The sequence below is a fragment of the Falco cherrug genome, chromosome 5 (assembly GCF_023634085.1).
Source record: "Falco cherrug isolate bFalChe1 chromosome 5, bFalChe1.pri, whole genome shotgun sequence".
In the NCBI taxonomy this organism is placed as follows: Eukaryota; Metazoa; Chordata; class Aves; order Falconiformes; family Falconidae; genus Falco; species Falco cherrug.
In genome coordinates, this window is record NC_073701.1 from 57,520,190 (window position 1) to 57,533,440 (window position 13,251).

At 43.4% G+C, this 13,251-nt stretch overlaps 1 protein-coding gene across 4 annotated transcripts in view; it reads right to left on the bottom strand.

The window, feature by feature from the left end:
* Positions 1-1,675: 1,675 nt before the first annotated feature.
* Positions 1,676-13,251, bottom strand: part of PTPRB (protein tyrosine phosphatase receptor type B) — a 69,086-nt gene continuing 57,510 nt past the window's right edge. For all 4 annotated transcript variants that reach the window (XM_055710985.1, XM_055710984.1, XM_055710983.1 and 1 more), the window contains 3 exons: positions 12,167-12,302; positions 9,181-9,301; positions 1,676-8,142 (listed from right to left, as the gene is read on the bottom strand). In XM_055710985.1, the coding sequence (XP_055566960.1) occupies positions 8,120-8,142; positions 9,181-9,301; positions 12,167-12,302 (280 nt within the window). In that variant the 3' untranslated portion in view covers positions 1,676-8,119. The remainder of the gene's footprint in view (positions 8,143-9,180; positions 9,302-12,166; positions 12,303-13,251) is intronic.

Below are 13,251 nucleotides of genomic sequence, written 5' to 3' on the forward strand. Positions count from 1 at the left end.
GCATGAGGCACACGTGCCTGTTCTTGCAGATAGAAGCACCAGCGAGGGCCCCAGGGCTGTTTGTGCCTGAAGACCACCCAGCACCCTGGAGATAGTGCCCACAGCCGTTGTGTGATAAAAACCAGCAGATCAATTCAAAGGGACAGCCACTGGCAACTTGGTGATCAATACAGCCCAGCCACTGCAGCAGTGACCGTGGCATCACTGCCACCCCCACCCAGGGCTCAGGTGGCCGCGCACAATATATTTATGTTTATTTATGACAGCCACTGTGCATCCCCCCAGCCCCACATGTCACTGACCCTGAGAGCAAGGAAAAGTGGGTCTGGCTTTTGCAACGTCTCCAAAATGCGACATTTTCCACAAATTAATTGGAATGCTGGTTTTTTTCTCCTTTTCTACTTTTGCTGCTGGTGGTTTTTTTTTTTTGTTTGTTTGTTTGTTTGTTTGTTTGTTTTTTTCCCAAAGGCTGGGATTGGTATTGACCCTAAGTAATGTGCAAATGCTTGGTTAGTAACACTCGAAATTTTCACTTGTGGTATTTGCTGACACATCAATATAGCCACATTGTGTCTGCCATGAGACATTGACAGCAGTAGCTATTTCCAGGGTTTGGGAAACCAGCAGGTAGTGAAGATCGGGACTGGCAGAAAACGGCGATTGTGGTATAGGAAGTTACTTACCAGACAAAACAGCCAGCTCACAGGTATGAAAACTAGGTACAAATCAGGTCCATTTTATAAAAATAACAACTAGATTCTGGCAATATTTTAACAGGAATGAACCATCATGTTCTTGCTAAACTAGAAGAGACCCGTTGTGTTTCAGCTTCCTTGCTGTAGTATATAAAAACATTTGCATTTATTCTTGTCTGCAATGCTGGCTATGTTTCTCCTGTGTTGAAATATTAGTGGTACATTATTTTATCTTTATTACTGCTCTTTTGCGTCTACATTGGCTTCAGGACAGGGTACAGCTCAGAGATAAGCTTTTATGTCACAAAGAGAAAATCTAGCAATTCCCTCAGCCTTCAGTACACATCCCCTCAACAAATAGCTCACAGTACAAAATATAAGCTAATAAATCATTCCTTCTTTTAAATAAACAGAATTAACTTGTCCTAAACACTTCTGATGACAAATAAGGAATAACTGAGACACAAAGCGCTGGCAATAAGCATGCTACTGCCAAGCACCCTGAGCCCACAAGAATGCTAATGGTTTTTAAGCATTGTGGAGAGAGGGAGGGGAAGAAATACATTTGTTAAAAAGCATGGTTTAGATCCTCGGGTGGTAGGCAGTGATGGAGCTCCAATGCGGTGTTAATTGGTACAACTGCCTGGCGAAATGTCTCTAAAATAACAGGCACTCAAGTTCAAAATGCACTGTTGTTTCAAATACCCATTGCATAACGCAGACAGTATTTGGTTTATTAAAGGGGGAGAGCAGAGAAACCGGGGAGGCAAAGGGAACTACGGTATCTTTCCGCATGGGCACTAATCCAGCCAGCGGGCAACAGCAGAGTCCCCGTTCCCCCAAGAGGCTGAGTCTTCTGATGAACTTAATGTTCTCTGAAGACCGTCTCACTTGAAATCAAACTCACTTACGACCTTTTCTCTGAGCAGCAGGACAACAAAATCTATAATGCAAAGGCAGTCACACAGAAGACAAGGACGTGATTTTTTGTAAATGAATGTTTTATTCATGAACTATTTATAAAAATGTGTAAAATACATTCAAATATATTTGATTTGTTGACTGTAGCTAAAAATACAAAAATATACTTAACAAATGCATAAATTAAATTGACAATAGTAGCACAATTCTGTGTTCACCCAGTGTTTGTTAGGAACACAAATATAAGTAATTATATAGCATATGAGAATGGAATGTGTCCTGAAGATGTTTTTCAGACACTTTACTCCAGGCACTGGCAAAGAATTTACGGCTAGCCACATTTCAAAATTGTGGGTTTTTTCACTATAACATACTACCCTGCTGTAGAGCAATACACGTTTAGCTACCTGATGTTACTTACAGTATTTCCTTAGCTTTCAAATACACCAAGAAACCACTAAATCATCATGCGTATCAATCTACCAGCATCGTTGACCCTGCACGTGCCTAAATTCCACAGTATTTGCTAAATTTAGCTAGTCCCCAGTTTCCAGTATGTCCTGCCAGTCTTAGAAACCAAATCCTGGTCTGAACTAGCTGTTGAGCTGCAAGGCTACTGACAACAGACCAGTTTGCTTTGGCCATAGTGGCAGTACCAACAAGTCAGGAGTTTGACTTTATCGTCCTGAAAGGGACAGTCGAGGGCACGAGGTCCACAGCGAGCTGCCTAAGCACTGGGGTGCACACTCATCTTCTATCCCAAGTTGCAGCCTCCTGGGACTACAAATCGCAGAGCTCACAGCTCCAGAGCTGATGACAGGGCCATCAGGGGAGTGGTAGTCATTCGATATGTTGTTTTATTCACACAAACTGTGTATCTGATACACTGAAAGAAATCTGAATAAATGTAAGCATCTGCTACGCCACTCCTTGGTAGCGAAGCTGTGGCTGCAGTAGGCTGGATCTCTGGGATGTCAGACAAGTTTCTCTGATCTGTGGCCCTGCGAGGAGATGCTAATACAGTGATTAGATGGTTACTGTTCTCAGCCCTCTAGCCCATACATTAACATCCAGGCTGAGGAGCACAGCTAAGTGCTCATGTACTCCTATCTGCCTAGTATTTAACTTTTTGTTTTCAAAGTCAAAGCGTAAATAACTGTATGCAATACATAATATAAACTCAAAGCTCACACATTTTCTTTTCTCTGTTCTACAAATGAAAGGAAACTCATAGTATATTATGGCATAAAACAATATTTCTGGCAATTTTAGGCACGCATATAAGCTGTATAAATAACTCTAGCAGCAGAGAAAAATGTATAAAGTTGCACTTTTATGACATCTTCACAGTATGCCTATTTCTCTCACCCACTTTTGTGTTCCACTAGTAACAAAAATATCATTTATCAACTCCAGCTATGCAAAATTTTTTTCCCTACAATCGGTAGTGGATCTTGTAATTGTATTGCACAGATTAAAAAAAAAAAACAAACAAAACATTTATTACATTTTTTTCATTATTAAATAACTTTCAATACAAAAATTTGAATTAACCTAAAAGCCCAACCCTGCAAGTGCTTCAGAAGTGGAATGGTATTCTTCAGGCAAGCATACCAGCTGACTTCCATGAAAGTACTCAGGTAGCTTTATGGATAATGCAGAGATTCAAAGGACTGGGCTCCAAGTGTGCAAATCTTAGCTTATGGATCAGTGACAACACCAGCCTTGCTTTATAACATTATTATGGGGAAACATCAAGAAGGGAATTCTGAACATCATTCATGGACATTCAAAAGAGAAACATCCTCTTCAGTGGAGGATGTCCTTCTCCTTAAGAGCTGTCTTTGTTCAGTACACAGGCTCCTTCAAGTCCATTCTTGTTACATTAATGTTTTCCCATCAGTCCTGTTATTCAGCTTAGAGGCACAGTAAATATAATTAATTATACTGATAGCAGGTGTCTTATATTAACAAAATGCTACATAGATACTTTTTACTTATTCTTAGTGGATCTACACTGGTTTTACATGAGCAGAATTGGCTAGAAAGCAGAACCAGAGCAGTAATGTGTGTACAGTCTCACACGTGACCTATCTAGACAGAGTGTAAAGCTGCTCAAGAGCATTGTGCCGGAGTGTTTAAGGTCATCTGTCATGTTATTTAAGTGATGAGGAGGAAGAAGCTTATGAACTGTATCCATTATTAGCTGAGAGAAAAGATGAAAATAGCTGTCTGCTATTGCATCATCATTTTGGGTGCATATTTGTGAACTCTGTAGGTGCAGAGAGGGGAGCTGAGAAACAACGTTAAAATAAAAGAGCAGAATGATGTGTGTCTTTCTGAAAATGAAACAACATGCATACATAGTATACAATCAGACTTTTGACCATATATTGTTGAGCCATTTCCATTTCCCTCAGTATAAATGACACAGTGATATATAATGTGAAATAATTTAAGGTACATTTGGTATGTCTTCACAGTGTAATTGTACTGCTGGTAACAAACATGGTGATCTTCGTTCCTCAGCTACCACTGCAAAAAGAAAGGACTAAATGCAGTGCACGTAACAAAACAGCAATTTTAATGATGCTGTAAGTTCATCTGTTATTAGCAGGGTCAACAATCAATCTAAAGCGGCCATGCTTGTTTGTCCTTGCTCGGTAACCTACAGTCTATCTAGCAAACAAAACAGAGAAAAAAAGAGGCCTGCAGAAAATTTGCATGTTTCCTCACGGTTTTGCTTAGGTTTGCCTCTGTGAAAACGGCTTCCACTATAATGCTAATTCCCTTCTTCAGTTGCCACGAAGGGTGGTGAATCTTGAGGTTTGTGTGGAGCCAAAGAGGATGTACAAGAGGAAAGAGCAGTATTTTCATACAGAGACAAGTAAAAGGTTAACCAATCTTACATGTTCTGAGCAGCTGTGAAAGCTGGTGAAGAAGGACACAGAGAAAGCGGAGTTACTGAATGCCTTCTTTGCTTCAGCCTTTACTGCCAAGGCCAGCCCTCAGGTATCCCAGACCCTGGAAGCAAGAGAGAAACTGTGGAGAAAGTAAGACTGTCCCTTGGTTGAGGAGGATTGGGTTACAGATCATTCAGGCAAACCTGACGCACAAATCCATGGGCCCCGATGGGATGCAGCCCCAAACACTGAAAGAGCTGGCAGATGTTATTGCTAAGCCACTCTCCATTGTCTTTGAAAGGTCATGGAGGAGAGGTGCCCGAGGACTGGAGGAAAGCCAAGGGCACTCCAGTCTTCAAAAAGGGCAAGAAGGGGGACCGGGGAAATGACAGGCCAGTCAGCCTCACCTCCACCCCTGCAAAGGTGATGGAACAGCTCATCCTAGAGCTCATCTCCAAGCATGTGGAGGAAAAGAAGGTTACCAGGCATAGTCAGCTTGGATTTACCAAGGGGAAATCATGCCTGACCAACCTGATAGCCTTCTGTGATGGAATGAGTGGCTAGGTGGACAAGGAGAGAGCAGTGGATGCTGTGTACCTTGACCCCAGCAAGGCTTCTGACACTGTCTCCCATAACACCCTCGTAGGCAGGCTCAGGAAGCGTGAGTTAGATGAGTGGACAGTGAGGTGGATTGAGAACTGGCCGAACGGCAGAGCTCAGGGGGTTGGGATCAGCGGCACAGAGTCTACCTGGAGGCCTGTAGCCAGCGGCGTTCCCCTGGGGTCAGTACTGGGTCCAGTCCTGTTCAACTTACTCATCAGTGACCTGGATGAAGGGATGGAGTGTACCCCCAGCAAGTTTGCTGATGACACAGAACTGGGAGGAGCAGCTGATACACCCGAAGGCTGCGCTGCCATTCAGCGAGACCTGGGCAGGCTGGAGAGCTGGGCGGAGGGGAACCTGATAAAGTTCAACAAAGGCAAGTGTAGGGTCCTGCACCTGGGGAGGGACAGCCCCAGGCACCAGCACAGGCTGGGGGCTGACCTGCTGGGAGGCAGCTCTGCGGAGAAGGCCCTGGGAGCCCTGGTGGACGGCAAGCCGCCCACGAGCCAGCAGTGTGCCCGTGTGGCCACGAAGGCCAGCGGGATCCTGGGGGGCATTAGGGGGAGCGTGGCCGGCAGGTGGAGGGAGGTGATCCTGCCCCTCTGCTCTGCCCTGGTGAGGCCGTGTCTGGAGTGCTGGGTCCAGTTCAAGAGAGACAGGGAACTACTGGAGAGGGCCCAGTGGAGGCTGCAAAGATGATGGGGGGATGGGAGTATCTCCCTTATGAGGGAAGGCTGAGAGAGCTGGGCCTGTTTAGTCTGGAGAAGACTGAGAGGGGATCTTATCAATACATACAGATATCTCAAGGGCAGGTGTCAAGAGGATGGGGCCAGGCTCTTTTCAGTGGAGCCCAGCGACAGAACAAGGAGCAACGGGCACAAACCGCAATGCAGGAAGTTCCATCTGAATATAAGGAAAAACTTTGTTACTTTGAGGGTGACAGAGCACTGGAACAGGCTGCCCAGAGACGCTGTGGAGTCTCCTTCTCTGGAGACATTCAAAACCTGCCTGGACATGATCCTGTGCAACCTGCCCTAGGGGAGCCTGCTTTAGCAGGGGGTTGGACTAGATGATCTCCAGACATCACTTACAACCCCAACCAATCTGTGATTCTGTGAAAGGTGGCTTCTGAGGCATGCAAAGATAATAGGTCAAGAAAGGCTGAGACTCCAGATGCAGTAGGAAGGAAGAGTAACTATCAGGCTGTTGCCTTCTCTCTAGGAAAGCCAGTGTGACATGGATGTTCATAGTCCTGGTGGTTTGGAACCATTTAAGAAAACTATGTCAGAGCTGCCTAGCTGATTTCTTTAGCCATCAGCAGGCTGGCGTTCCTACCACAAGAAGAGTACAGCTTCAGTAAGTCATGGTATCTTGTAGTCACAAGTAGTCTTGGCTCAGGGTCACAGCAGTTCCTCAGTTAGGCACTTAGGTGTATTGGCTAATTCTCAGAAGACCTTCAGAAATATTTATTTCTCTCCAAAATAAACGTGGAATTTAGGCACTTGACTTCAGCAGCAGGCTGTTTTCTCTAGGTAAAGTAGGGGCAGATATATGAAAGGAGAACTATCAAGCCCTTCCTTCTTTTTGTGATGGAGAAAAACTGTGTACTGCCTTTTCTCTGTTTGAATAGTGTTTTATAGAGACAAAGAAAAGCTGAACAGTGTTCAGTCCTTTGAATGAGAAGCCTCTTTGCAGAGGAGAGGGGATGTGTCTTAATTCGCTTGGCTGGGCAGAACACCTGGTGAGTGCTCTCCGATTGTACTTGTTACTTATCACTAAATGCTTTGAGTCATCTGATGATTAGCACAGTCCTGCCAGCCTACATCCTCTGGTTTAGTGATGAGCCTTTCTCTGTTCCAGCTGCCCCTGTGGTGGTGACATCAGGCAACATCTACCGAAGCGGAGGAGTCTTTCTATGAGGACATGGTGGGGCCATGCTCTCCCTTTGTGAAAGCACGTGGCATTCAAAGACCAACACTTGGGCCAAGGCAGCTATGCTGCAAGCAGCTTAAGGCCGAAGCCAGTTTAAACTGTAGGAAATATACCATTATCTGTCTTTATTTCAATACGTTTATAATCTCTCTACTTTCTTAGCTGTCATGGTACAGCATTGTTTTTAGTGAGCTGCGGAAGTTGCCAGACTTCACACCCTTAAAGGTCTGTTAACATGAATGTCTGAGGTGTTTCCTTGAACACTTTTCGTATTATAATTATATGCATGTGAAAATGCACAGACACAGGCTGTGGTCTGATTCTGCTCTCTTAAACTAGTGTAAAGAAATCAGAATGTGACCCGTCTCCCCTCAAATCATACAGGGGGAAAAAGGCCTGCTAGGCTTCATGGCAGCATATGGTGTTTGGTATTTTTCTACTATGTCACATTAGACTGAAACAGTTGCTTCTAGTGAGGTGGACCCTGTTTTGCTCAGATGTTAATGAGTTCTGTAAAAAGTATGTCACTGTGTTATGGGTTATACCCATTTTTTCAGATCAAAAAAGCAGTAAGTTTAAAGTGTAGAGTAGCATTGTAACTCCTACACAGGACTACTGTTCCCTTGCTTAATAGTAGCTTATCTCATCTCACAAACATTGAACTAGTTAAAAAAAAATGAGGTTCTCCTTATAGGATTTTCCTGTGTGTTATATGCCAATACTGTCCTAAATGCAGCAGTCCTGGTAGCCATACAATTTAAAATAGTTTATGTAGAACAGTTCATAAAAACTGTGATGAGAAAAAAATAGTATTATCTGAAGCTTAATATTAATATAAACAATATAGAAAAATACATATTTACATAATGCCAAAATACAATTATATACATTAATATCTATTACACTTAAATTATATATCCTTTAAAAAAATCACCAGACCAATAAATTATACACAGTCTCAACAGAAAAATCTGGCACCTTTCTGTTGCATGAAATACATAAAAAACCCCAAACAAACCCCCTAGTTAAAAAATGTGGTCATGAAAGCAGATGTCTGTAACATCCTTAGTGCCTTGAATAAACAGCATCTGAAAGCAAGGAAAATTGAGATTAGAAAAAATAAAACAACCCAGGTGGCTTCATGTTCAGCATTGCCAGCTGACTACAGTGCTCTGAAAGGTAGCTGTGTGGCAGCAATGCTGGCTGGTGACTGATGTGACAGCTGAAGAACAGCTCCTACCTCTGCTTTTGTTAGCACTCCCAGCCTGTGAAGCCCTGGTTATTTCAGTCTTTGACCTCCTCCCAAGCCTGCTCTACCTGTCGATGACAACTCTGACTTCTACAGGCTAGATCAAGACAATTATTTTGATTTCTCATCATTTAATCTCAATTCCTAATGTTCAAATTTGAGGAGCTACCAAGATCCTGCTGCCTGACTCTGAAAACTTGTACACCCCTCAGGAATCAGCTCTACCAGGATACACAGGCCACCTCTGCTTACAGCTTCTCCAGACCGGTCCTCTAGCCATGAGAACAGGAGGTGAAGGGCAGTGCTAGTGCCAGGTTTGTTACTCCTGCAATTCATATCACCAAGGGACTGGATGCAGGCTAGGAAAAAAAAGCCTCAGGGATGGAGAGTTGAGGGAAAGAGAAACAGCACAGCCTTGGACACCTGCATTATTCGCTCAAAGGCAGATGGCAACTCTAAGGCCACCTGTATAGTCAGCAGCAGCCAAGGGTGAGTCAGGACAGAAATCGAACTCCATGAATGACAGGAGAGCCCAATGAGCCCAGCCAGTGGCCTCAGCGTGCTTAAAAGCAGATGGTGTAAACACTAGTGAAGTAAAGGAAGAAGCCAATATCATGAGAGGGAAGGGGTTCACTTCCCCCACCAGCACAGGAATCGTGAAGGGAGAGCATGAAGGTAAGGCAGAAGCAGGAAGAGATATTACAATGACTACTAACAGAGGAAATAAAGATGCGATTTTAAGGAGTATTGAAGATCTGAAGGTCCAGGAAGAGAACAAATATCAATGGCAGGGGACAGCACAATTTCCCCCCTCAATTACATGGTCAATGAGCTATTACATTTGGAACATTTCACTTTTAGATAAACTTGCACTTACCTCTGTGATATTCTGGATTCACATTTTCATATATTGGAAACAAGGGATTTTCCTGCTCGCTGCGAAGTTTTCTAGCTCTTAACACATCTCTCACACATTGATGTAGATACACATATTGACACTGCAAAGTAATATTTTTTTAGTCAATCTGGGATATTTTGTGATTTTCTGCATTGCGAGAAATCATTACAGGCTAATTCCCTCATGCAAAGTCAAGGGTGGTGTTAAAAATGAAAATACACTTCTAGAATTAATCCCCTTTTCACACTAGTAATACAGTAAACTTTTGTGATCACCTGTTCTTAGAAATGCTACCAGTAAAACATAAATGAACATAATATATTTTGACAGACCGTGTCATGAGTGAAAGCTCTATCAACTGTAAGGTATAATTTGTCATGATGTTGTGTTGGATAGCTACTGCTTCTGAATGCTCTGGTATAAAGTCTGTGTAACAGAATTAATATGTGCAGGGAAGCACATACAAGAGAGAAACATGTTTTGTTCTGAAAAGAAATCTTTTCCATGGAATGTTACCATAATATATAACTACTTCATATAACTTTGATGAAGCTGAATTTTCTACCATGGCACCCAAAAATTAGGCTAAGCATTTTTATATATCAAGGTGTACATTTTTAATATTACTTTATCTGAAAGACATAATTCCCCCAATAAGCATATGCATATTCTCCCCCGCCCCCCCATCTTCTTTACCTATTTTTCAGAAGAAATTCAGCTATTACTCTGTGCATTTTTCTCAGTGCTCTGGCTCTGGGAAAGTGAGGATGGCTGCTGTTATGCACATATGGCTGCTGTCTCTGCAGAGCAGAATCCTGCACCCCACCCACCAATTCAGTGGAAAGTTGGCCAAGGCACGGAGAACCCCTTTGGTAGAGACCATTTGGGACTGAAATGGTAGACAGCTTCTCTACCTGTGTTACAGCTGCTGTGCTGAGCCTACTGCCTTTTGAGCTGATGGACAGAGTTTTCCGTCTTTAACAGCTTTCAGCCAAGTCTAAAGCAGAGGCAGTGTTCTGTTGCTGCTGTTTTACTGTGACTGCATGATGTCAAGCAGGATTGTGCTATGACCTCTGGCTGGAGCACCTCATTGCAAACAGTCCTATCTGCTGGCCTGTGCTCTCCAGTGGGATTTGGCTTCCATCACATCAACAGATGGGGACCTAGCTGTTATCTCAACCCCCAGACAGACTGTGGAAGCCAAGACATGAACAATAACACCAGGAACTAGGGTCTTCACACATACCAAATGGAGTTTGTGGAGCAGATCTTTTCTTCCCCCTCTCCCCACCTCCTTTACTTCTTCTTAAAAGATGTGTAAGAATTACTTCATAATTCACCGCTCATTGCAAACTTTGAATCATCATAAAACTCCAGGATATATTTGCTTCATTTTCTTGCAGGAGCATGAGAGATAGTATTGCTTGTGCTCCAAGCTACCTTGATGAAAGGCTGTTCCAAATCAGAAACCATATACAGATGCAACTGACAGTCCAGATTAATAAGACTTGTTGAGAATACACCAGCTCAGTGGCTGTCCACTGACACAGCCACATGGTCAGTCTACAAGCACATTACAGCTCCAGTGGGGCGAGTGAGTATGTGTGAGCTGCAAAACCTGTCTCTGGGATGCTGACTGTGAATTCTTCCAGTAGTGGGACTGGTTACAGTGGGGATCTGGGTAAGAGTTGACCCACTGCGGGTTTGGGGCAGAAATGCATGTAGTGCTGGTAGTGGGAAGGTGGGGTGTTCCTTACCATTGCTGTAGATGTTTTGCTCGGATCTGGCTGCCTTTTGACTTAGATGTCATGTCAAGCTCATGCTAAAGGTGGACTTTGTATCACACAACTTCAGTTGTCTATAAGCATGGTGTCACATTTAGGCTTTTGAAGTAGTTGCCTCTTTTTTCCAGCTAGGGGAAAAAAGCCACCCTCCCGAGATACCTGTCTGCCTTTGCTGACTATGGCTGATGGGAATGTAGAAGGCGAGACAGACCTGTCTCTGAGGATGCCCAGACCAGGCTGAGAATCTGTCTCCCCTCCAACAGAAGGTGTTCTGTGATTAAGATAGTTCCAGAAAATCTTTATTTTGCATTCCCAGTTGAGCCTCTCTTTATACCCATGTGTAACTTTTACATCTATCAGAAAGTGCTGTCACCGATATTTTAATTTCCAAGTTGCAACAAAGAGCTCCATTAGTATCAAGCTACAGGCATACTCATCAAACTTGTTCTGATTCCTCTATTAACAGTTCGCAGGGAAAATGTAAATACTGCCTCCACAACTCGCCTTTATTAAATCAGCTCCTAAGTGTCTAGCTGCTATTAGTGTAATGTGATTTTCTTGCAGCTTTAAAAGTGCAGAAAGAAATCCCAAACATGTACTTTTTATGCACTTCAAGAATAAATGTACTTGCTTTTGCATAGTATCTTAGGAGAATGCTGATCAACTTTCCAATACCATTAATGAAAATGACAGAGCAGCTCAATAAAAAATGAACTGCAAAGCCACAAGGTCACAGTGCTTAGAGTTTTAAAATTATGTACATCTAATTTTCTCTGCCCTCCATTCCTTTTCCCTATTATGTCGATCTGTCTGGTTTAGATTTGTCTTCCAAAGAATTCCTGAAGGACCTATCTGTGCTCAAAGCTCATTTACTGGACACTGCACTAACACAACAACGTGCTGTTAAGTGTCTGCTGCATAACACTGCTGGGGTGGTTGTGGGCCACTGCCAATAGGAGAAATCTATAGGAAGCATAGCTATCCCTTGTTATGGTTTGGGTCCACTGAATGAGAGACAATGGAAACAATCCTGAACTAGAAAAACTCACAGAGCTAAAACATAACTAATTAGTATTTCACAGTGGGGTAACTGTGAAGTGCTTTGAGAGCTTTTAAGATGAGAGAGTGATTATTATATAGTGCAGCTGGTGTTGCTGTATTGTAGGCTATGCAAAACTTACCTCTGTCTGAACCATGTGAACCCGGTGAAGTCTTAGATCATGCACTGCTGCATAAATATCAACAGTGTCCTTTGAATCCAGCTGCTGCAGAATTCTGTCCAGTGCAATGAATGTGCCAGTCCTGCCAACACCAGCACTGGAAAAGAAAACAACCCGAAAGATTTAAGAGGAGATGGATCATAGCAATCAAGATTTTCATGTGACGCTTTTGTAAAGTTCAGATCTCCAGGGTGAGAAGCTCACTTTTCAAATGGCATCTCTGGGACTTCAAACACTTCATAGTGGCATTTGTTTAGGAAGGAGGAAAGGATAGCGAGGGTAGAGGTATCTCTGCTACTGCCTGTACTGCTTTCTGCTTTGCATTAACTCAGTCATTGAGATACACTGGGAGACTGCACCTGACTGTAACTTTTAAACCTCTTCTCTGCAGGCATGAACCAGTAGACTGGATCATAAAAGATCAGTTGGCTTGTGCCTCGTGGAAGGACAAAGCAAGGCAAAGTATCCCAGAATCCCCAGTAGCTGAAATGCTGGGAGGTTAGGTTTGGAGATAGGTGGCCAACAGTAGTGATGTAGTAGACATCTGATACATTGCAGCACATGATTGCATTGGGTCTGGCTGAGCCCCATAGCAGCCCTCATAGTGCTGTGCTTTGTACTGATAGCTAGGAAGGTGGTGATAACTCACCAGTGTTATGAGTACTGCTGAGCAGCGCTGGCACAGCATCAAGGCTGTCTCTCCAACCTCCCTCACACCCCCCTCACACCCCAGCCTGGTAGGCTGGGGGTGGGCAAGACCTTGGGAGGGGACATAGCCAGGACAGCTGACCCAAAGTGACCAATGGGATATTCCATACCATATGACATCTGCTCAGATATAAAAGCTAGGAGAAAGGAGTGGGAAGGGGAGCATTTGTTATTTACAGTGTTTGTCTTCCAGAGCAACTGCTATGCATACTGAAGCCCTGCTTCCCAGAAAGCGGCCAAACATCACCCACTGATTGGAAGTAGAGAATAACATCTTTTGTTTTGCTTCACTTCTGTGTGCACAACTTTTGCTTTTGCTTTATTAAGCCGCCTTTATC